We start from the raw sequence: 21,790 nt of genomic DNA, 5'->3' as shown, positions 1-21,790 counted from the left end.
CACGATCCATGGGAAGCTCCGCAGTGGAGACGAGCGTCAAAAATGGATCAAGAGCGAAGGGGTATCTTATTGTATAGTACAGTATGACCGAAGACTATGTGCAACATTAAACATTCTCAGCTTCAGATGATCGCTTCCGCGCTGTTTCTTCCTCCTCGTGAACCCTCTCCTTCCACAACCGTAGCACTTCGAAGCCCACCTCGACGGCAATGAGCAGAATAATGATCCATTCAAGCCGAAGTCCATGGGTTTCACTAAGACGCTCGCGGAGCACGCTTGCAATCTCTTGTGCATAATCCATCTTTTCATTCAGAAGCTTGATACGGATTCCCACATCGAGAGCTCGGCCCACTTGTTCGTAGTATCCCTCTAAGCCAAGCTCATGTCGACTGTCCCAGAATAGGTCCGGGAGAGAGTCGGTAAGCTCCGAGTAAAGGTTGAGTTGCGCGCGGACACTCAGCAGCTGGCCCGTCTTGCGAAGGACAAAGTCCCGAGTAAAGGGTAGGCGCGAGCCCTGCGAGAGGAGAGTGGGAATGGTGCGGGTTGATTCGAAATAATTTGATAAAAGGCTCTCAAGTACTGCGAGTTTGGTACTTCGTGCCAAGCCCGACGAGAATGCAACTTTAGTTAGAACGGTGTCAACGGATTGTTGATTTGTACGCGATGTTTCTGGTCCTTGATCCGTCGATCTAGTGCCGAGAATGATGGTGTCGCCCTTGATGCTGCTGTTTTCTCGCTGGGGATCCTCAACAAACTCGAGGTCTTCCGTTTCCAAATTGTCCACATGGGCTCCTTCAGCGGCCGGAAGTAAGGTTCTCGTCGCCAAAAATGAAGTAAACCCATCCGGGAGTGACCATGCCACTACTGTTCCAGACGGGAAAACAAATATATCACCAACCTCGTCGGATGATAGGCCAGCGGTTGACGGGTTTCCTACCCGTCGGATTGAATCGATGGGTATCTGGACGTGAACCACTTGTGGATAGAGTCCGGTGGCTAGTGGATCAGGCTCATAGCCCTTCTCTTGCAGGATCTCTCGGACTTTGCGTATATTGAATTGCTCGGCTACGGCGTAGGCAGTGATTGTCTATAGAGTGACAGCAAAAGTTAGTATAAATGGCCGTAGATGTTGGATAGGGCAGATTTACCTTAGACTGGTCAATGCCCTGCTCCTTGAGCTGGGCTTTTGAAAGAAACCCGTCCTTCGATCTCTGTGCCTCTACTGCAACTCGTCGCAATGATGTTGGGGCAGCAGGTGTTCTCCCGCTGTGTCGTCGCTGCTTCTGGAAATCTGAATTGTCCGAGGGCCCGTCATTTTTGCTTAGCTGATTCTGTGCGAGGTTGGCGTTGGAGGAAAAGAAGTCCTTGCGGCGCGGGAGACCCAATGCCGGTGATGCATGTAAATATTGATTCTGTGAAAACCGTAGCAGGCGAGCAGCCACCGGTCGCTTGCAAGCCGAGCAAAGGGGTGTTCTCGCAAACATGGCGGGCGTATAGTCGAGCAAAGAAATCGCGACGATGTCATTGCCTGCAGAAGTCAAGGATCCCTCCCGCTTAGTCATCTCTACTCCACCCTGAACCCCAGCTCCCAGCTCCAATCCATGTCCCGCCAGCTGCTTTATGCTTGTCGCACCTCCATTCTAACACACCTGGAGCTCCCAGGCGCTACAAGGTCTCGCCATGGATGCGCCTGGCGTGAAAACGGTGAACCAAGGGGTCACGAAGGGTGCTTCGGAGCTCGATGCGTCCTCTGCACGGAGCCGATCCTCTTCGGCCGCCCACCCTGACGAACACGAGAAGAACTCCCATAATGACGGCGACGATATCGCAGCAAGTGATGACCTTGAAGAAGATGAAGAGGAAGAAGAAGATGGCGAGGACTCTGACGAAGATGACGGGGAGCCCCGACTCAAATACGCTTACCTCACCAAGCACCTGGGATCGGTATATCGCAGGGGGGATGCGACCAGTACATTCCTAGTCGCAGGAGACAAGATGGTCGGTCTCTCTTGGAGATAACGAGGAAACATAGCTAACAGGCATTGCTAGATTGTTGGAACACATAATGGCGTTATTGTAAGTGGTTCATTCCTGATCGCATCCAGCTGGAGCATACGCTAATACATCACACCCAGCATGTCCTCTCTTTGCCCTTTTTGCAGCCCCTCCGCGTATACCACGCACATTCGGCAAGCGTCACGTCCATATCTATATCTCCTTTCCCCCCTCCTCTACCGAAGCTCAAGCTCGATGCCTCCAACACACTGGGTGCTGAAGATGTACGACCTCCGACACGAACATCGACAAGCTCGGGTAGTATTCGCGGAAACCCCAAGTCAGGCCAGCAGGTACCGATCCCACCAACGCCCTCGAACTCAATACATATCGCGTCTGCCTCAATTGATGGTAATGTATGCGTTGCCTCTTTGATCGACCCCAAAGATATCCTCAAGCGGAACTTTGGCCGACCAGTACAAGCGGTTGCGCTTTCCCCGGACTACAAGAATGATCGATCATTCATTTCCGGTGGCCGAGCTGGTGAGTTGATTCTCACAACAGGCGGCCGTATTGGTGTGAGTTCCAACGCCACTACAATGGGAGGCGCAACTGCTACAGCTTCAAGCTGGCTGGGATCCATGGGTTTGGGGGCGAGCAGTGGAAAAGACACCGTCTTACACAGCGGAGAAGGCGCAATCGGCACAATCAGATGGTCTCTGTCAGGAAAGTACGTCACCTGGGTGAATGAAGAAGGTATCAAGATAATGCGATCCAATTTGCATCTTGAATCATCCGAATCGGAGTTTGCTTGGAAGCGGATCAGTCATATTGATCGTCCAAACGGACCTGGATGGGAAGAAATGGCCAGTGTGTGGAAAGCACGAGCAGAATGGATCGATGAATCCGCGTTGGACGATGACGACCAGTTAGATCCCGGCGACAATATCGCGGGGAAACGCACAGCTTCAACAGTGCGAGCAGAAAAGTCCGAAAAGCTTGTTGTTGGATGGGGAGGTACTGTGTGGGTCATTGATGTCTTCCCTGACCGGGCTTGCAAGTCCTCGAAAGGACAGCGATATGGATCTGCAGAGGTATCTACAATGTAAGTTGCACACTCGACGGGCCTGTGAGGTTCACTTTTAACCTTCTCAAATCCAGATTGCGAACGGACTGTGTTATATCTGGCATCTCATTGTACAGCCCTCGTCTTCTTGTTGTACTTGCACACATCGAAGCGGAAGGTGATTCTCCAGAAAGTGCTGAGAAGACCTCTGGAAAACGTCACCGACAGAGGAGTCTGGAGCCTGAGCTTCGAATCATCGATATCGAGACGAAGGAAGAGCTTAGTGCAGACACACTGTCTGTTGGCCGCTTCGAAGGCCTCACGTCCTCAGACTATCATTTGAGTGTCTTGCCACCTTGGAAAACGCCCGAGGGACAAGTGGTTCAGCGGGGTGCTTTGGGCACTATTGGGCACGGTCTTCTCGATGCCACAATGTATTCTGCCAGGCTCTTCAGCTCCGGCGCTAGCATTCGCAGCACAGCAAGCAGCGGGGACAAAGTCTCAGCCAGAGTGCCCCCGTCGTTCATTTCAAGACAACTCTCGGTTGATGAGACACCTCCTAAGGAAGTGCAAGACGTCTCGGGAGCTCCAGGTGCAAAGATATTCGTCCACAGCCCGTATGACTGCGTTGTTGCGATGAAAAGAGATCTTACAGACCGACTTGCTTGGTTGAATTCTCGTGGCCAGTATGACCAGGCATGGAACCTCATTGATGAACATCCTGAAGTCGCAGGATCAGTTCCAGACTTGGCCGATATTCCTCCTGGTATCAGGTCGCAAAGTAGTTTGGGAGACTTCTTTGCTGATGACCGATCTTCTATCATGACTGCTGGACGGGCAAAAGCTTCTGCTTCTGATCAAGAAAAGGCTCAAATCGGTGAACGGTGGGTTGAGCAACTGGTCGATCAAGACAAGTGGTCAGAAGCTGCTGAAATCTGTGGCAAAGTCCTATGTAATTCATCCCGCTGGGAACACTGGGCATGGATCTTCATCAAGAAAGACAAGGTAGATGAGATAACACCGTACATTCCCATTGACCTACACCCTTCCCTACCTGCGGGGATATATGAGTTCATCCTCAATCACTATATTTCACGAGATCTCGGTCGGTTCAAAGATCTAGTTGATTCATGGCCTTCGGATCTGTTCGAAGCAGACAATGTGATACTGTCTATCGAGGATCAACTCAAGTCGAAGTCAATTCTGGCCCAGTCTGAAGAATGGCTAACCTTGACTGACTGCCTTGCGAAACTGCATCTCATGGGTGGTCATTATCGCGAGGCTTTGCACTGCTACATTCGACTCCAGGATGCGGAAGCAGCCATGGCTTTGATAAAGGAACACCACTTAGTGGATACAGTGTCAGATGATATACCCGCTTTCATCATGATTCGAGTGACCAAAGAGCAGATGAAATCAGCTCCAAAGTCCGAGCTGGAGGAGCTGGCTTCAGAACCAATACAGCTATTGGTCAGTGAAGCCTATACGGGCATTGTCCGTCCTGAGACAGTGGTATCCCAGCTCGAGGCTGCAAACCGGATCTTGTTCCTTTACTTCTATCTTCGAGCTCTCTGGCGTGGTGAAGCCTCGCCCCACGAGGCCTCAAAGCCCCGACGTGGCCGCGGAGCCCATGCTCGTGATGCAGCAAGCAAATTGGCGGCCGACGAAGGGAAGGCTCTGATTGATGCTTTTGCCGATACTGCCGTGGAGGTTTTTGCTGATTATGACCGGCCCTTGTTGATGGAATTTTTGCAGACAAGCATCTCATATTCTTTTGAGACGGCAACACATATCTGTGAACAGCGCCACTTTACTCAAGAGCTGATCTACCTGTTGTCGAAGGTGGGCCAGACAAAGCGAGCCTTGAACCTGATATTATCTGATCTGAAGGATGTATCCCAAGCCATCTCGTTTGCCAAGACACAAGACGACCCGGATCTCTGGGAAGACCTTCTTGATTACTCTATGGATAAACCAAAGTTCATTCACGGGCTGCTTGTCGAGGCTGGAACATCAATTGATCCCATCAAACTGGTGCGTCGAATTCCAAGCGGATTAGAGATCGAGGGCCTACGAGACGGCCTTACTCGATTGATACGGGAACATGACCTACAGACCAGTATCAGTCAGGGTGCTGCCCGAGTCATGCAGAGTGAGGTTGCTCTGGGAATGGATACCCTGCGCAAAGGACAAAGACGTGGAATCAAATTCAATATCAGCCACGATGAGACTGCTGATGGGGCGACGCTCCCAAACATGGCACTGACCAATGGTCAAGGTGATGACAAGTCAGTATCCAGTGGCTCAACCCGACGCGCGAGTCCAGGCCAAGGGCGATGTGGTGGTTGTAACGCCCCCTTCCAAGCAAACGGTATGTAATTTCAGATCCAGTGAGCTAGTGTGTTACTAGAAGTTTTTAATGCTAACAAATGATTTCTTTCTTAGAACGAGAAATTCTGATTGGCTTTGCTTGTGGACACGTTTTCCACCTCTCGCACTTGCATTCGGAGAACTCACAGCAGCCATCCAGTGTGGACACTTCGAACAGGTCTGCAGATCGCACACCCCGTCCATCATCTCCCTCCGAGGAGCACACCAATCCAAGTGCCTCTCGCACTGTTGGCCCGAAGGTTACCACGGCGCGTCTTTTGCGAGACAAGATTGGCGACGGGTGTCGGATCTGTGGGCTGACAAGGAAAATTGAGTCCCTTGGCAGCGAAGTCGAAGTCTAGTTGAGCGATCTCTTCATATACCCATTTCTGCATGTAAATGAACGCCTTGCATTCCCTTTGTTTCTTTTGAGATACCCTGTGAATTTACTCGGGCCACCTGTTGATGCTGTGAAGAAGGCAACCCCAGGGTATTGCCAAGCCACCTTCACCAAACGGAGCCCTGTCTTTGGTTTCTTGGATCTGGCTTGCCCTTGACAACTATTCATTATGTAAATATACTTGCAAGTCTACCTTTGAATACATTCAATGTACCTGTGTATAGCCATATCGATGTGGATGTTACCCCTTGAAAACTGCGGTTACTTGGCCATAAAGCGTGTGGACTCATACAACTTTACGCGATATGATCAAGAGGCCTCTGGCCTTGGCATGGACGAATTCGGCCATTTTAGTACGGCCACAGCTCACTATTCTTGCCGATAACTACACGGCTGGGTTCAATCATTGCCACAAGTGAGGCTGTGGCTGTGCCAGGCGTTCTCTGGGGCAAGAGGTTTGGCCTCTTAAGGTTGCACGAGGAGGCTCAGTCTCGAGTCGCTGGCACCTTTTATTCGTTCAGATTGGCTGAAGCATTCGTGTAGGGTCCATTTCATTGGACCCTGAGCGGTAGCCAATGCACTCCAGTCACACGAGGGACCAATACCCGCAGCCTGGCGGCGAGCTGTCAGCACCCAGGTAATCGAGGCAATCCGTACCGACAGACAAGCTTAAGAAGCCGAAGCTCCTACTTTAATCAAACAGAATGGGCTGTCATCTATTGTACTCAAGTTTTTTGCATACGTCTTTTAACTTTGTTCCAACATGAATGAGGATGAGACAGGATCGTCAAGGTCCTCGTCGATTTACTGGGCGGGGCCTATGCCACCTAGTCAGGATGTGGAGATGTTGGATGTTCAAGTCGAATATCCTCGCGTTCAACCCTCCAAAATTCCATCGTCGAATTTTGAATACTCACCGACCCTGAGTTCTGATATCCTAAACTATTCGGCAAACACATTTCCAGGAGAAACGAGGCCGAGTGGTGGTTCAACAAGAGGATTGTCTCCAACGGATCCTTTCCAATCCTTGGGCACCAGGCCGAGTCGTGCATATGTTTCTCCTCAGATGCCTCCTCTTGAAATCCCTTTCAATACCATGCTGGATCCGCATCCATCGATGAAAATACACCCCACTGAGCACAGTGCTCGCGATGCAATATTTGAAAGTCTAGGTCGGCGTCTTCAGGCTGTGGGCGCAAACTTGCAACATCGTCGTCATGCAATCCCACAACCTCAACTACTTGAGCTACGGAAGGATCTGCAAGAGCTCATAAGCCATGTTGATGACCTGATTAAAGAAACCCCGGCCACGGGAGCTCCAAAACCAATCAGCTATTCCACATCGAATCAATCAAAAGAAGAATACCGGTGCCTGTTATGCAAGACGGTTGGCGCCAAACCTTTCACTTCCAATCGCTACCCCGTCTTCAAAAGGCATTTAATGATCCAGCACTTTCCTTCTCATGAGTTTCACTGCCCCGAGGAAGGGTGCGGTAGAGTTTATCGGGTGTGTCACGAATTTGAATACCACTTTCGTACTGAGCACAAGAAAGACCCTGAAGACGAGGAGGTGGACGAGGCCAGAGTTCCATTGAAATGTCCACCCCGATGTGATATCTGTGCGCGCACAGTCCACGACCGGAATGAGCTATGCCAATGTCTAATAGAGCACTGTTTGGTACTGTCCGGCAACAGTGGGACCAGAAGTGATCCTAGTGATAATGAACGGAATTCTCAGCGGGGTACGGCACTTCAGAAAGATGGGAGTCAGCAACAAGCGGCGGTAACTGAAGAGCAAACTACGGGGATCAATTTGCAGCGCATCTATGAATTGCCTGCATTCCAGGATTCTGGACTCGAGTACCAATCTCCTCAGAACAGTGAAGAAGGGCAGGAAAGCATGCAATTCGCTTCAATGGACAAGATGCAGTCGAATGAAACAGCGCAAAGTAAAATCCAAAACACTACACCAGAGGACAATGATCAGTTTGACCTGACTACAACTCCATTTGCGCCTCTCACCCTCAGGAAAGGTAAAACACCAACGCGGCCTATCCCAAACACAGTTGATTCGAGTACAAGCAAGTCCTCACAACTATCTGATGATGATTCAATGCAAACCAACATTACCTGGCCTGATCAACAAGAGGATTTCGACCTCGATACTGGTTTCGCAGATTCGGAGGACATGGAACACATCCTCCGCCCCGGTGCCTACTATAGAAAGCTAGATCTTCTTGAACGAAGAACAGCAGAGATCTGTGGCATCGAAGGCCCCGAGCTGCAGGAAAAGTCCCTAAGCGAATGCAGGGAAAGCTTGCAGAGGAGTAGGCATGCGCTTCAGAATCTAACAGAGGAGGGCTTTTGTGATGGCGCATTCTCTATTCTGGTTAGAGATCAGTCACGACCTGATGTTGCTAATACCGTCCGGATTTCTATACACGATATTGACGACGCCCTTTGTAGAGTATCGCCTCTCGCTACTGCAGATGGATTTCTCGAATTTACCTCTATCTTTGGGTGGCCATTACTTCTCGATCTTTTCGGTAGCCCGTCTCCCAACTCGAACTGGGACCAACTCGAGTATGTGCAGTTCTTGACTAACGCCTTGGCAATTGGCCTGGTAGCTTTCTCTGGTTCGCATGTCTGCCGGTTTGATGAGAACCTTTGGGGAGAGGAATTGAGCAAGATCCTTGTTGGGCAAGGTCATTCCTTCTCTTGGCGAGATTTAGCCTGCCTGAAAGACTTTGTTGGTGGGCCAGCTTGTGTTCTCGAGATAGATCAAAATGTGTCACAACAGACTGGCTTGAAGGTATCTCTCACAGTCAAAGACCTCCAAGAACTATGGGGTCCAGTCTGGTTCATGGGAGGAGACGAAGATGAAGGCGTCTTCCTTCGAACGGAAGCGGGATACATTATCCCCCTTCCACGCCACAGGCAGACCGATCAGTCTCTACCAGAGATTGAGTGCCACTGGACAAGTTCCTACACAGGCTACGAAACCGAAAACCCAATTCTGTTATACAGTTCATCTCGGATCCTGATTGGCACAGGATTGAGTATCAATGAAGGATGTCGAGCACAAATCAACTATCTCCAAGCACGAATTCTACCTCGACTCCAGCCCTCCGGAGCCCACAATGCTTACCATACTCTCGAGGGGTGGGACCTTACCATGCAAGCCACCATGGGAAGCTACGTTCAGGCCGGAGGCGCGCTAAAGTGGAAGCGCAATCCAGCCCGCAAATGGAAAACCTCGATCATTGAAAAATGCAAATACGGGAAGCCGAATTTACGGTCCCTTCTTTCCAGCTATATTGGTTTGGAAGTCAGTGCCTGCACTGGCAATGCCCATCGAGTGACTCTCTGGGATGCGCTTCGTCTCTCGCAGACAACGGCAAATAGACAACAGGGCATATCTCCACTACCACTACCTCAACAGTCAACACCCTGTCGACACCGAATCGCCGATCCTGACTGCATTCAAAAATGTTGGACTCGACTCTTCTCCACGGACGACATCGATACATCAGTCAACATCCCACCAGAAGGTGACCCGACAAGAAAAGAATACCTCCGGCGCATAATCATGAACGCAATCATCGCTCTCGAAGACACCGGGGTTGACCACGACAACAATCTGCAGGCATACTGGCCTTTCACAGAAACTTCTCGAACGCACCGCATCGAGCCATCCCCATCTCACAGCGAAATCAATAATTGGATTCGAGTCATCAAAGACTCTCGAGACGTGGCAACGTTTGCTGTCGTGAGCCAACGCTGCATGGAAGCACATCACGGACTTGTCCGAACATGTACAATGCCATGTCGAGTGGCAAATCTCAACAGTGCAAAGACAACGTTGTATACTCGAATCCTGCTTAATCCTCCATTCCAATCGACTTGTACAGAGAACCATGACCACACAATGTTATCGATGGGGAACGAGGTAGATCGGCCGATTCCCCATGAGCATTTTGTTCTGGGGGAAGCCGCCCTTACTGTGCAGAGGATCATTCCAGGCTGCAACAATGTGGTCATTGCTACTGCTAGCGGGAGTGCCGTGAAGAATGGATGGATGAAGATGGTCAAGCTTGGTAGACGGAAGATGTTTCAAGAAGACTTGGACTGTGATCTGTCAACAGGATATTACCTTCCACTCTTAGTCCAGTGATGCCTGAAAATTGAAATCTAAAACTTTACGTTGTTAAGTGGCCATATTGACAGGCACAATTGATCAAATCTAATCGCAGAAGAGATAATAACTACAAGGAAAGTTCAAGTTGAAAGTTCGATATCAGGTGTTGATTAACTGGTGCAGACTAGGCTCGCACTATGGCAAAAAATGGAATCACAAGACAACATCAGATCAAGGGAGCAGACACTGCATCCCAAGCACATTCAGAAAAGAGAAATCATAAACGCCATATCCCTGTGTCGTAAGAACATAACGATCTCATCGTTCCCAGAAACCACGAGCAGTTGCTGTGGTGCAAAGCCAAAAGGCCAGGCTTTCTGGAAGCTCACAGAACCAGCTTGCAGACAAGCAGGAGAATACCAGTGACGGTCAGTTTGTTGAGGCCCTCCATCTTCTGAGCACCGTTGAAGACAGCAGTGGAAGTGGCGGTCCCGGCAGCGGTGGTACCAGTCTTGAGAGGGGTGGTCTCAACGGTGTTCTTGGTACTGGTAACCTGGACGCCGGGAGTGGAAGGCTTGGTAGTCAGGGTGCTAGCCGAAGTAGCAGGGGCGCTAGAAGAAGTGCTCTTGTTGATGATCGTGCTAGTCAGAGAGATGGTGAACCCGAAACCTGTCGAGGTAGTCCCCTTGGTGTGGCATGCGGAGGAGTGAGAGCAGGTCACGGTCTCGGTCTCAGTCTCAGTGGCAGTGCTCGTGGGGATGATGGTCAAGGTGACCTTGGTACTAGTTCCAGTGGCAGGGGTGGAGGCAGGACCAGTGCTGGTTGGAGAGATGCTGAAGGTCAAGGTGGTCTCCTCGCCACCACAAGGCTCAGTCTCGGTCTCGGTGGTGGAAACCTCCGAAGTCTCAGTAGGCTCGAGCGAGATAGTAACGCGAGTCACTTCAGTTGGAGTGGACGACACCTCGGAGGTTCTGCTGGGCTCAATTGAGAAAGTAACACGGGTCACCTCGGTTTGGGTGGAAGAGATCTCGGAAGTGCTGGTGGGCCCGAGGGAGATGGTAACCCGAGTCACATCAGTTGCAGTGGCGGAGACAGCTATTACAATATCAGAAACGGTCCTCGATGATAAAACTTCTGGTCGAGAGGAAGGAAAACTTACCACGAGCAGCATGGATGAAAGCATTAGGGACCAGACCAGAGAAATCATCCACTATATCAACATAGTCAGCGATCTGACTCAGGACTGGGAAGGGGGGGAATGAGACTTACGACCATGAGCGTTATGGCCAACGACATCGTAGGCCTCACCGAAGGCATTCACATCTGTCCGGACATGTGAGCAGACAAAGTCAAGGGCGGAGCCGTCAACCAGGGAACTTACTCTGAGCGAAGCCCATGCTCACCAGAACCATGGCGAGCAGGAGCATCATGAAGTGAACCTTCTCAAGGAAAGCCATTTTGACGTGATAGCGGGTGCTTGAACGAGTGTAGATGACGAAATCGATGAAACGAGCGGGTTTTTGATGGACGCGTGATGGAACAGAGATGGAGAGAAGGATGGAGGAGAGAAGGAGAAGAAAAGAAAGAGAAAAGCAGACGAAGGGAGAAAAGGCCGGGGGGCACAAGTCGGCTGTCGCACCTCCCACTTCGGGAAGGAGCGACCCCCGGAGCTCGTGCTCACGGGCTTGCCTTATACCGGACTCTTTTAACGGTGACCACCGGCAATATCGGCTTACAGCGTTAGGAGGAGAGATACCACCAGGTGTTTACAGGAGTTAATAGGGTTACATGTACGACATTCACCGGAGAACAGCGCAGGAGTAAACACACCGAGAAGGCTTGTGTAATCTGAAACAGCGAATAAGCTTATTGAGACCGAGCTCCAGGTCAGGTATGACCTTATTTGTAGCATCATGGTATTCATTAATCTAAGCCTAAAGTTCTGTTCTGCAGTCTCTTTGCTCGCAATCATACGCATTATAAAACGAGATATCATTGCCTGCCTAAGCAGACAGAAAGAAGTAATAACAAAGTGTATAAGAATAACGAAGAAGTCTGTAGAAGCAGACACTTTTAAGTGTATGAAGTAGGAAAACTAGAAAGAGAATAAATACTATGAAAGCCTGATATCCATGAATCCTCTAATAGACGTTGCTCAATCTAGAATATACTATTAGAAGCTATGCATAGCTGGGAAGAAGTGAAGAAGAGAACCCAGATGTTCACAAGAATGCCCAGCATCTCACTAAAACTCCGAATTCTACGAGCACCCAAGCAAAAAACACCTAGTCCTACCTAGTTCTACTAAAATATCTCTATCATGAAGCACAAATAAGGTACAGGGTCAACAACACACTAACCATCAGTTATAGTCCCGATGCTGTGGTTTACCCGCACTAAACTAAAACCCTACCCAGCCACACATGTCATGTTCTCCAGCCCTTCCAGCACCAGCGCCATGATCATGCTGTCAGGGGAAGCTCCACTAGTTTACTACTAATTTACATGCCATGTTCAGTCACTGGTAAACATCAAGTCAGGGTATGACCTTCAGAACTCGTTCTATGGGAACTAACCATAACGTGGCAATAAATGACAATTCTTTATCTTCGCAAACTAAGGAACACAGAAGGAGGCAAAAAACAAACGAGCCTGGTAGACTTAAAACAGCCAACGCCAGGTTTGCCTTCTAAACTGTGGCTACCCCTACCACCTATGCCACAAGGTCCAGACTCTAGAGTGTATCTTACCGCTATTCCCGCTATATTTCAAGCAAACACCGTGATCCCGATCTTCCAATGACAAAAACAGGTTCCTATCCGGAAAAGATATCACGCCGTTAAGCAAATGTGGCTTCTCGACCGGGCCAGACGCACAGCAGAACACGGGATCAGACTCATCAAGAAGAGGAGGGAGAGCAGACGATCTCTCAGCGGGGGCATACATATACCGCGGTACAAAAACGCCTAAACTATGTACAGGCCAAAACGGCATGATAGAAAAGCCACGAGAGCACAGAGCAATGCATGACCCGTGTGGAGAGTACGGTATTTCATACAAACGGCGCCATCGAACTGAAAAACCGAATACTATACGTACCTAGCAGTCAAGATCTGAAATACCGTATAAAGATGCGCAGCACAAGCCCGTTTACTGATTGGACCAAGTAGTGTAACGGGTCGTCCCGTGTGGAAAAGATTTTAGCAAAGTGGATTCTGGCAGGTGAGAAACAGAAACGTGTACGGAATATGCCATACGGAGGGCGTACTGTTACTACTGTACTGAAGAGCCAAGACCCAACCGCCAAGGAACTTTTAAAATGATGTCATAGGGACCGGTTTGAGGGGGAAATACTCCGTAGGCGGTGATGGGATTCGCTGGTAAAGTCTCCCGGAGAGAGTGATCTACCCGTTGGAATTTAGCGCTCATGGCACGCATGATAGATGAAAGGGTTGAATGGAGGGGTGCAAGGATCGCAGGTCCACTGGACTAGAGGGAAGGGGTGTGATTATTGTGGTTCAGTCTAGCGGCGGGGGGTGGTGGGGGGGCGTTGATCGGCAGACCGGGAGAACGTTCTGGATCGAGCTGCTGCGATTCAAGATGGATGCCTGCTAGGCGTGTTACTCTGCGAGGGTATGACTCGAGACTCCCAGTGAGAAGGGGAAGGTGTTTCTGACGTCATAGACCTTCTAGATAGCAGAGTGGAGGAGGGATCGTGGGAGTCGTACAGTAATGGGTATAGAACAGTTTGCGAGAGAGGGCCCAAGAACGTGATGAAACACACCAAGTCTAACAGCGTGGTAATAACGGAGATTTGCAGAATATTCGGGCTCGAGAGGACAAAGCGATCTACGTTGATAATCTTAAACGAAATGAGACTATCTTGGTAGTAAGCCAATAAGCTCCTTGAACGGCCATCTATACTATACAGTATGCTTTTCAAAAGTGTTCATCAAACCGTTTAGCCCGTTGACAGAACACTAATTTAGCCATGGAACAGCAAGCCTCAAAGCAGCAATAACAGCGAACTAGTTCGACCAAATAACAGTCGTCAGCATCGAGTCCGAGACCCCATTCCCAAACCACCATGGCGCTAAATGCAACACAACCAAACATCAAACCCTTTGGCGAACCAAATCAAGAATGGAGCAATAAGAGAAGAGCAGTGACATAAAACAATATAACCATCGATCATACTATACCTAATAAGTTAACTAAGCATTAACGGATGACATATCGCCAGCCAAAAAAACCACCCCCACAACGCCGACATCCGCCCCCCTCGGAAAGGCATTTCCCGAGCCTCAGCTTCGTCCATCTACGTCAAAAAAAATACACACGGCCTCGACTCCCGCCCAATTAAAGCCGTCGGACCTCCGAGTCCATATCGCCGTTTCAGGCAAGACTCCATCACACGCTAGCCCAACATCGACCCATGGCACAGATCCGAGTCGAAGATGATGGAAATTAGGAATAATGGCAAATTGTGGTTCTGCTTTCTACCGCGGCCCAGCTCGTGGACCAGTAACTCAACAGCCCTGTGCGCGTTACCTGGTTGCTGGGACCGGCTCTGGGGGTGGGGCTTTCCAAACAAACCTTCTTCATCTCCCCTTTGGAGGGGGCGATAGCCACCAATTGTGTGAATCCTTGGGGGAACTTGGAGTTCACATGGCTGATTGTTGCCTATGTTTTTGGTTAGGAGCACGGAGGAGAGAACTACTTTGAGAAGGAGGTAAATTGGAAGCGTTTTTACCATAGCCTTCGTGAGTTAAGTCCGAAATCTTAATTTCAGTCCACTCAAACTCACGTCTCCCTATTAACCTCGACTACTGTACTACTTACAGTATTTTGAGATTTAGGGGCTAACCGTGTAGGTTTCTAGTATTCAGAATGCGGGAATGAAGTTTTGATGAATCAATCAGTTGCCGTTTTTGTACCTAATGCATCGGATATGTTGATTTATAACCCCCGTCCCCTAGTAACTATCTGTATCGAAAAGATCCAAAGTCCGTGTATATGCGCCCCCGGCAGAAATAACACAAGGAAAGAGGAGAAGAGATAATAAGCCTCACAGATAAACGAGAGAAAACCAAAACGCTGAACGAGATAGACAAAAGACAATATGCAGAGAGACCACGCAACAGAGATCAAGATCAAAAGGAGCTTCAGAACTTTGGAACGGGGTATTAAATTCGTGTGCGTCGAACCGAGACCAGGTGAATGAAAGAAGACCGGGCAATAAGATCAAAAAATATAGAAGCGGATCGTGGTGATATCGACATAAAGCAAAGCGCAGTATGTGTATATCAGCGACTTCGCACCGTCGCCCATGGACACAGATAGAGTCGGCGAGGGAATGAAATACATACCAACGCCCTGAGTGAAATCGATGACAGTAACGGGGATCATCAAAAAAATTTCCAAAAAAATTTCAAACCATAACATATGGCGACAGGGTATCATTGTTCGGAGACTCGTGTATTACCTCCGTATCCAACTCCCTGTAAATGTGTAACCGCCGACCCAATGACAAAAGACAATAGGAAAAAATAACAAGGGACGAAGAGAATTAAAATTGGAAACCCGCAAAGTGGGCTATCCTAGAAGTGCAAGTACACACCAGGTGCAACTCGATGCCAGCATAGGCAGAGACGAGGCCGAGCGGAGATGGAAAGGATGGTCGGGACTTGTAGCGAGAGTCGAAAGATTATAGCCATGGGGAAACAGGTAGATGCATCCTGAAATACATCGTGTTGGCTCCCGATGGCGCGATGTGGCATAGTGAGGCCAGGGCAGATCAGTATGTCAACTTGATTTCCACCGGAGTACCAGGCGACCAATCGCCGTCTTCATTCGTAGTAGCGGGAGACTCATAGATATCGACGATCATGTCTTGTCCCTCTGGAAGCTCGCGGACCACATCGTCGTCAACCATGATTCGGAGGCCGTTCTGGTTGACATGCAGAATGCGCACGATGCGGGCTGGGTCGAGGTGATTCTTTTCGGAAATCTTCCTCATCAAGTCCCGTACAGTGCGCTCAGTAAGGTAGATGGCACGGTAGTAATCGGGCTGCTGGTCAGTACCGGCGAAGTGAACGTAAAAGCATGCAACTGCAACATGGTCAGTAAAAGAAAAATTTTTAACTCGAAGAATGATACATACTAGGCTTTGGTGGACGCTCCGCAGGTGGGCGGTATGTCGGGTCAATATCAACAGCCTCGATGAATCCAGTCGAGATAGAATCGTCAATCGTGACCCGCGGGACGGTGGTTGGATTCTTCGAGTCCTTCAAGGCAGCACCCAATTTGCTCTCGTGTACTTGGGGCGAGTTAAAAGAGACACTGCTGCTGGATGGAGAAGGAATCGAAGACTCCATCGATTGCAAAGCGCTTGTGTTCTGTCGACCGAGAAGTTCCACCTTGAGGGTTTCGCCATCAGCGGGTAGCCGAACAGGGTACAAGTCCGGGTCATCTTCCTCGTCACCGCGCAAGGCAAGAACACTCATTGTGCGAGTCGATGAGAACATGTCCTGCATCATAACCAACTTGGCTTGCAGATCATCTTCCAAAGACAACTTCTCGGGTTGACCGTCCTGTGAGCTCACGGAAAATGTGCGCTTGTGTTTCAGGTGGTTCTTGGACCGGTCTGCCATCTTCAAGTTCGCCGTGGCGTTACTTCCGCGCTTGCGCTTGCTGAACCCACCGCCCATCTCTGTTTGGGTAATCTGCTGCTTCAACTTCTCAATCGTCTTCTTGACATGCGCAATATCATTGGAGAGCTTGCGCTCGGCACCGTGGTCACGGAAGAGCTTCACTTTGCAATAGCATACCTCCGCCTCGCGGGGACTTTCCGATCCATCACCGGGTGTCAGAAGTTCTGTCTTTGCACATAATCGCACCGGGATACCCTTTACACCCTTGGAATGACTGAAATCGGTCGACAAGAAATTGAATCGCACAGGGATTGAACAGTCAGGTGTGCCGGTTGCCGGATTGGCAGTCCAAGTAACGCAGAATCCATCGAAAGATGTGTGCTCGACCTGAATTTGACGGGGCTTGTGGTCCTCACCACCCTGGTGCGGATCCACATATTCCACTGCCAGTAGCTTCCCTCCCCGTTGGTGCGACTCGCTCATACCGCGACCTTCTTTCCATAATTGCCAGCAGGCGGCCGGTTTCGAACGCTGTTCTTCTTCTTCAAAGGAAACTCGCACGTATGTTCGGTACTGGAGCGGCTCAGAGCCGACCATGGGCGGGTTAGAGTCCACGACTGTCAGGTTATACGCTTGACCCTTGTTAAGGTAGGAGATGGGAACTTCTCGCCAATGCTTGACCATTGCTGTTGGAGCTCGCAGAGAGACATTGTAGCGGAAACTAGCGCGAGAGCCATTGTTAGTATGGCTACAAATCAGATGGTAGAAAGGATTCACGTACTTTTCACCTTCGGCGTAACTGATGTTAAGAGCACCCGAGTAATCCGTAGATACAGACAAGTTTGATGCTTGATCAATTGGGAAACTATTGATTGACGTGATTGACGGGGTGTCCACAGATTCGTCCATAGCATCGTACGAGTCTCGGTGCATGAATGCACTGGGAGCAAAGGTCTGTTGTTGAACGTAAGGATTCATATCGGGCATGTGTTGGGCGAGGTATTGCTGATTGAAGTGGTTTATCGTAGACGGGGGATTATGTTGGCCGATGGGGATCGGGTTGGGAAGGGTAAGAGGCGTAATCATGTTCAGTCCAGCGGTAGGCGTGTGTAGGTCGCCTGCCTGGTTGTGGAAAATGGCACCCATCCCTCCCGAGTTTGGCGTATAAAACCCCGGGTGCTGCCCGGCAAGAGACATCATCGTCATCGATTGCGAATCGATCCATGAGGGCGTGAAGTTGAGATCCTGCAGATTCCGAGGAGTTCGTTCGCTGGAGAATTTCAAACCGTGCTCCTCCACCTTCATCTCATGGTGTTCCAATGGTCTGAAGCCGTGTGCCAGATCAGCCTCCGGTCCCGGGCTAGCATAGCTTTGGACTGCATACCTGTTCGAAACCATGGGATCTCCCGTCCCGTTGGGAAATGTGCTGTGTGAGGCACTTGCATGACTGGCTCGTCGGGGAACGACATCCGCGAATGTGCTTTGGAAGCGACTGATGAGCTCATCATCAGGCTTCTGAGTGTTGGTGCTAGATATTCCCAAAAAAATTGGTGTTAGTAAACCATTTCCTTTCATTTTATTTTCAGAAAGAGGCTCGAATGCCGTTTATTCATGCGCAAAAACAAAAAGGGCACGCACCGATTGCGGAACATTGAGAATAACTCTACGAGTGGTTTGCGCCGAGGGATACGCCGGAGTTCGAGGAAGTGTCGGATATAGGGGATCAAAAGGACTGCAGAATTCGTTGTAACATCTGAAGTGGGCCAATTTTGGGAAGACCACGAGCGCCTGTATTGTCGTGGTCCTGGGGAGGGTGGGAAGAGAAGGTCCGTTATCTCTTTCCCCCGAGGTTCCGAGGTTGGGGGCGGGCGATCGGTTGAGCTTCGTTACTTGCGAAATCGAGATCAAAAGTTCAGTTGATCAGAGGAGCGAAGGTAGCAAGGGCAGGTCGATCGCAAGGTATCGTTTTGAGATTTGATTTAGAATAAAGGACGGACGTTGACGCGCGATATGGTTGGGGTCGGAAACATGCGAGCCTCAAAAAGAAACGAAAAGGCGTAGATGCCACGATCAAGGGAAGATTGCGGAGCGTCAGCGAAATGTCGATGTATTAGTCGATAGTTTGATTGTACAAAAATTTAGATTCTGAATCGACCACAGGGCAGAGGAGAAGTAGAGCCTAATCCAGAGGGTGAAATAGTGACGTGGGCCCCTTTTTGTATTTGAAGATGAGAAATGTTGAGGAGGCGAGGGGTGGTGGAAGGAGGGGCGGAGACGTATGACGAGCGGATTCAGAAAGGGAAAAGGAAAAAAATAGTAAAGACGGTACGGTCCATAGAGCCTTCCAATAAAGATCTATAGGAAGGGGCCTGAGGAACCAACTGACATCAACTCAGCCACAGAAGTTGAAGATGTGGTAGGGGAAGGAGAAGAGGAGGGGGGGGAGTTTAGTGGTCGTGGAAGGAAGTGTACAGTCAGTGTAGTTCGGGGGGGGAAGGAAAAGGTTAGCCGTGGGTTGTGGTTGGATGGTAAGAATGGGTACGGGACATGGGAGTGTGTGTAAGAAAAGGATTTGGTAAAGAGCTGTACGGAAAGAAAGACGGAGAATGGAGAATGGAGAATTGGTCAGAGCGAAGCAGCTCGGGAGATTTCCTTTTCGTTGCCCAAATAGAAGGTGAGAGACGAAAGCGAGCTGGTAGCTTCGGTAATTTAATGGTCACTGGGAGCGTATCATCCATAAGCGCCAAAATGACCAGGGGAAGGCGTTTTTTTTTTTCTTTTTTTTCAAATTTTTATTATCTACATAATTTTGGTTTTTTATATTTTTCATTTCCGTTCCTTTGGATAGAAATGATTGGTACCAGGAGTGGATGTTGACGAGCGGGAAGGGCCACGGCGAACGAAATGGTGGATAAGAAGGAAAATGGAACGACAGTATGGATCTGACGGATCGGGCTGTCACTGCAGGTTTACTGGACGGAACTGGAGGCCAGATCGAAGGAAATCGGTGGGGGAAAGGGAACCAAAAAAGAAGAGGAATTCAAATTGGTACAAATGAAAATAGGAACTGGAGCTGAACTATGAAAATGAAAATGGAAGGAAGAAAGTGACATTCAAACATGTAATTTACGGTGTATCGTCGGTGTATCTTTTTCCTGACTCGAGATTTGGAGATTTGGCCCTGGTGGTTCTGCGAGTACCATACAGAAGGATTTTAAAGCAGAAGCCAAGAGGAAACTGTAGAGGAAGGGCATAGCGATGACTTGGTAAAATCATAGCACTATTATTGCCAAAACTATCGCTCACTGCCTGTAACTGATATCAGACCTCGATATCTTCTCTGTCTTTTTTGGGGTTCGGTTTTTTTTTTCTTTTTCTATTTCTTGGACCTCGAAGATCCCAGGGACGCTTTGGACCAGCCGGATGCACTCCGTCTATCGATTGCAAAAGGGAGTACCAGTCCTCCGGGTTCGAGCTCCGCCACTGCTTCCGCCACACCTTGCTATAACGGTCATGCCTGAGGATCTGACAGGTATGACGAATATGTAGAGGAGATTCCCTGGGAAGGGACTACTGATCGAGAGAAATAGCCCAAGAGAGATCTCGAGATGCCATCATCTCGAGATTGAATCCCCCTCAAACATGTCAGTGGCCCTAAACTTTATCTACGGCGCACCAGAATGTACAACAACCAGGGGGTCATTGGTGGCTGCCAGTGGCTGTTAGTGGCCGAAGGGGGCATGCACCCCATCTCTTCACAAATGAGAGCCATGGTGGAAGTGTATTTCCGCCGTCTTGACCAAAAGCAGGCGGTATGAACCGCGGATGCAACAAAATTCGTTCGAACAGCAACGTGAGGATCTGAGCGATGGTCAGGTATTATTTGGGGAAGTGTGGCTGCAATCTGGCCCCATGGAACGACCTGGTGTGGCTGTGCTTCGGGAAATTTGTTTGATAGGCGGTTCCTGGGGCCGAGGGAGGGGTATAGCGCGAGCACTTTGAGCATACCACGTTTGTAGCCTTTGGTGTGATCAATTATGATCAACGGTCCATGACCGATGACTTTTTCTGCTTCGCAACCTTGGGTAGCGATAGAGAGTTTCACTTATTCAAGCTCCTCACGCTAGCATCTCACCTCATTTGAAGATTCGAAGATATTATTGAACCTGGACGCCGCATCGTCATGTTGTGGCGGTGGTGCCTCCCCTGCCCGTGGACGACTCCAGCGTGGCTTGACGTAGGATCGGCGGAGGATTCCATGGATCGTACGGCCCTAGTGACTGTTCGATCACTTATTTTTGACCTGACAGGGTCCAGAACCATTGGGACGGGTTCTATGCAGGTGGACATTTGCCAATGGGAGGTTCAATTGCAGCATATTTGCCCTATAGTCGAGTCTAATTGCATCTATACAATGTATAAAGGCCATGTAACTGTAGAGCTATCGTTCCGGCCCCAATACGTTAATACATACCCGTCCATGACAGTACACGTTGCTGGTCAAGTGCGAGCTGTTCATTGCTGGGTTGAGAACCCGCCAATCAAAGCTCTGGGACCACAGCTCGAACGGCTCGGCGCACGTGCCGAAAACGGTACGGTACGCGGTCAGTACCAAGTGGATACCAGACGTGCACGGAACTTGCGAGCCCCCCGATGGCATCGTGTCTAACAGATGATAAAGGTGTGGTCAAAATGCCGTTGGCCTCGGCTACGGGATTTGCTCATTGGGATAATCAGTGCGAACTGTTGTAATGCCTTGCCTACTCCCGGAGCCGCGTTTCAATGACGAAATTGATCTCAAGAATTTTGACAACTGCCGAATCGAGATTGTGACGAATTGCGACCATACACATCAGGCTTGCCTGTGATTGGTCGGCTGAACGTGCCGGGCTCACTGTGAAGAAGAAAATATAGTAATCAAGAGCAAGGGGCACTTGGCCCAATGCGGCAGGGATACTCAAAGAGAAGCACACCAAGACATCCCTACAGGAGTAGTACATAGTACATGCTGTACTACAGCACTTTGCTGTCGTAATATTAATTTCTATGGCTGTCGAGGGCTTAACTTAAATCAACGAGCCCTGCTACGCCATACGTACGCCATACGAACGCCATTATCAAACACAAAACAGTTAGGTGGAACTTAATTATCAAGAGCACCCTGCCTA

At 49.6% G+C, this 21,790-nt stretch overlaps 6 protein-coding genes across 6 annotated transcripts; 2 read left to right on the top strand and 4 right to left on the bottom strand.

Moving 5' to 3' along the window:
* Window positions 1-106: 106 nt before the first annotated feature.
* On the bottom strand, window positions 107-1,484 carry N7458_010793 (RMD1 family protein; the record flags this gene model as incomplete). The annotated part of the gene is made up of 2 exons (XM_056914175.1): window positions 107-1,087; window positions 1,149-1,484. The coding sequence occupies 2 exons, from the start codon at window positions 1,482-1,484 to the stop codon at window positions 107-109; spliced, it is 1,317 nt and encodes a 438-aa protein (XP_056763024.1).
* A 196-nt stretch (window positions 1,485-1,680) lies between these two features.
* Window positions 1,681-5,793, top strand: N7458_010792 (CLH domain-containing protein; the record flags this gene model as incomplete). The annotated part of the gene is made up of 5 exons (XM_056914174.1): window positions 1,681-1,998; window positions 2,050-2,076; window positions 2,136-3,100; window positions 3,157-5,432; window positions 5,507-5,793. 5 exons carry the CDS (start codon window positions 1,681-1,683, stop codon window positions 5,791-5,793), a joined length of 3,873 nt encoding a protein of 1,290 aa, XP_056763023.1.
* Window positions 5,794-6,594: 801 nt separating this feature from the next.
* N7458_010791 (uncharacterized protein) lies at window positions 6,595-10,005 on the top strand (the record flags this gene model as incomplete). The annotated part of the gene is made up of 1 exon (XM_056914173.1): window positions 6,595-10,005. The coding sequence occupies one exon, from the start codon at window positions 6,595-6,597 to the stop codon at window positions 10,003-10,005; it is 3,411 nt and encodes a 1,136-aa protein (XP_056763022.1).
* Window positions 10,006-10,354: 349 nt separating this feature from the next.
* Window positions 10,355-11,426, bottom strand: N7458_010790 (uncharacterized protein; the record flags this gene model as incomplete). The annotated part of the gene is made up of 4 exons (XM_056914172.1): window positions 10,355-11,064; window positions 11,129-11,179; window positions 11,239-11,292; window positions 11,351-11,426. The coding sequence occupies 4 exons, from the start codon at window positions 11,424-11,426 to the stop codon at window positions 10,355-10,357; spliced, it is 891 nt and encodes a 296-aa protein (XP_056763021.1).
* Window positions 11,427-15,766: 4,340 nt separating this feature from the next.
* N7458_010789 (grainyhead-like protein) lies at window positions 15,767-18,274 on the bottom strand (the record flags this gene model as incomplete). Its single annotated transcript, XM_056914171.1, has 4 exons — window positions 15,767-16,080; window positions 16,133-17,343; window positions 17,404-18,150; window positions 18,261-18,274. 4 exons carry the CDS (start codon window positions 18,272-18,274, stop codon window positions 15,767-15,769), a joined length of 2,286 nt encoding a protein of 761 aa, XP_056763020.1.
* Window positions 18,275-20,663: 2,389 nt separating this feature from the next.
* On the bottom strand, window positions 20,664-21,282 carry N7458_010788 (uncharacterized protein; the record flags this gene model as incomplete). Its single annotated transcript, XM_056914170.1, has 3 exons — window positions 20,664-20,702; window positions 20,758-20,895; window positions 21,097-21,282. The coding sequence occupies 3 exons, from the start codon at window positions 21,280-21,282 to the stop codon at window positions 20,664-20,666; spliced, it is 363 nt and encodes a 120-aa protein (XP_056763019.1).
* Window positions 21,283-21,790: the final 508 nt, after the last annotated feature.

The sequence above is a fragment of the Penicillium daleae genome, assembly GCF_028827525.1.
Source record: "Penicillium daleae strain IBT 16125 chromosome Unknown utg000008l_segment0_segment0, whole genome shotgun sequence".
NCBI classification, from domain to species: Eukaryota; Fungi; Ascomycota; class Eurotiomycetes; order Eurotiales; family Aspergillaceae; genus Penicillium; species Penicillium daleae.
The sequence above is the reverse complement of the archived record's forward strand: the minus strand, read 5'-3'. Positions and strand labels throughout refer to the sequence as shown.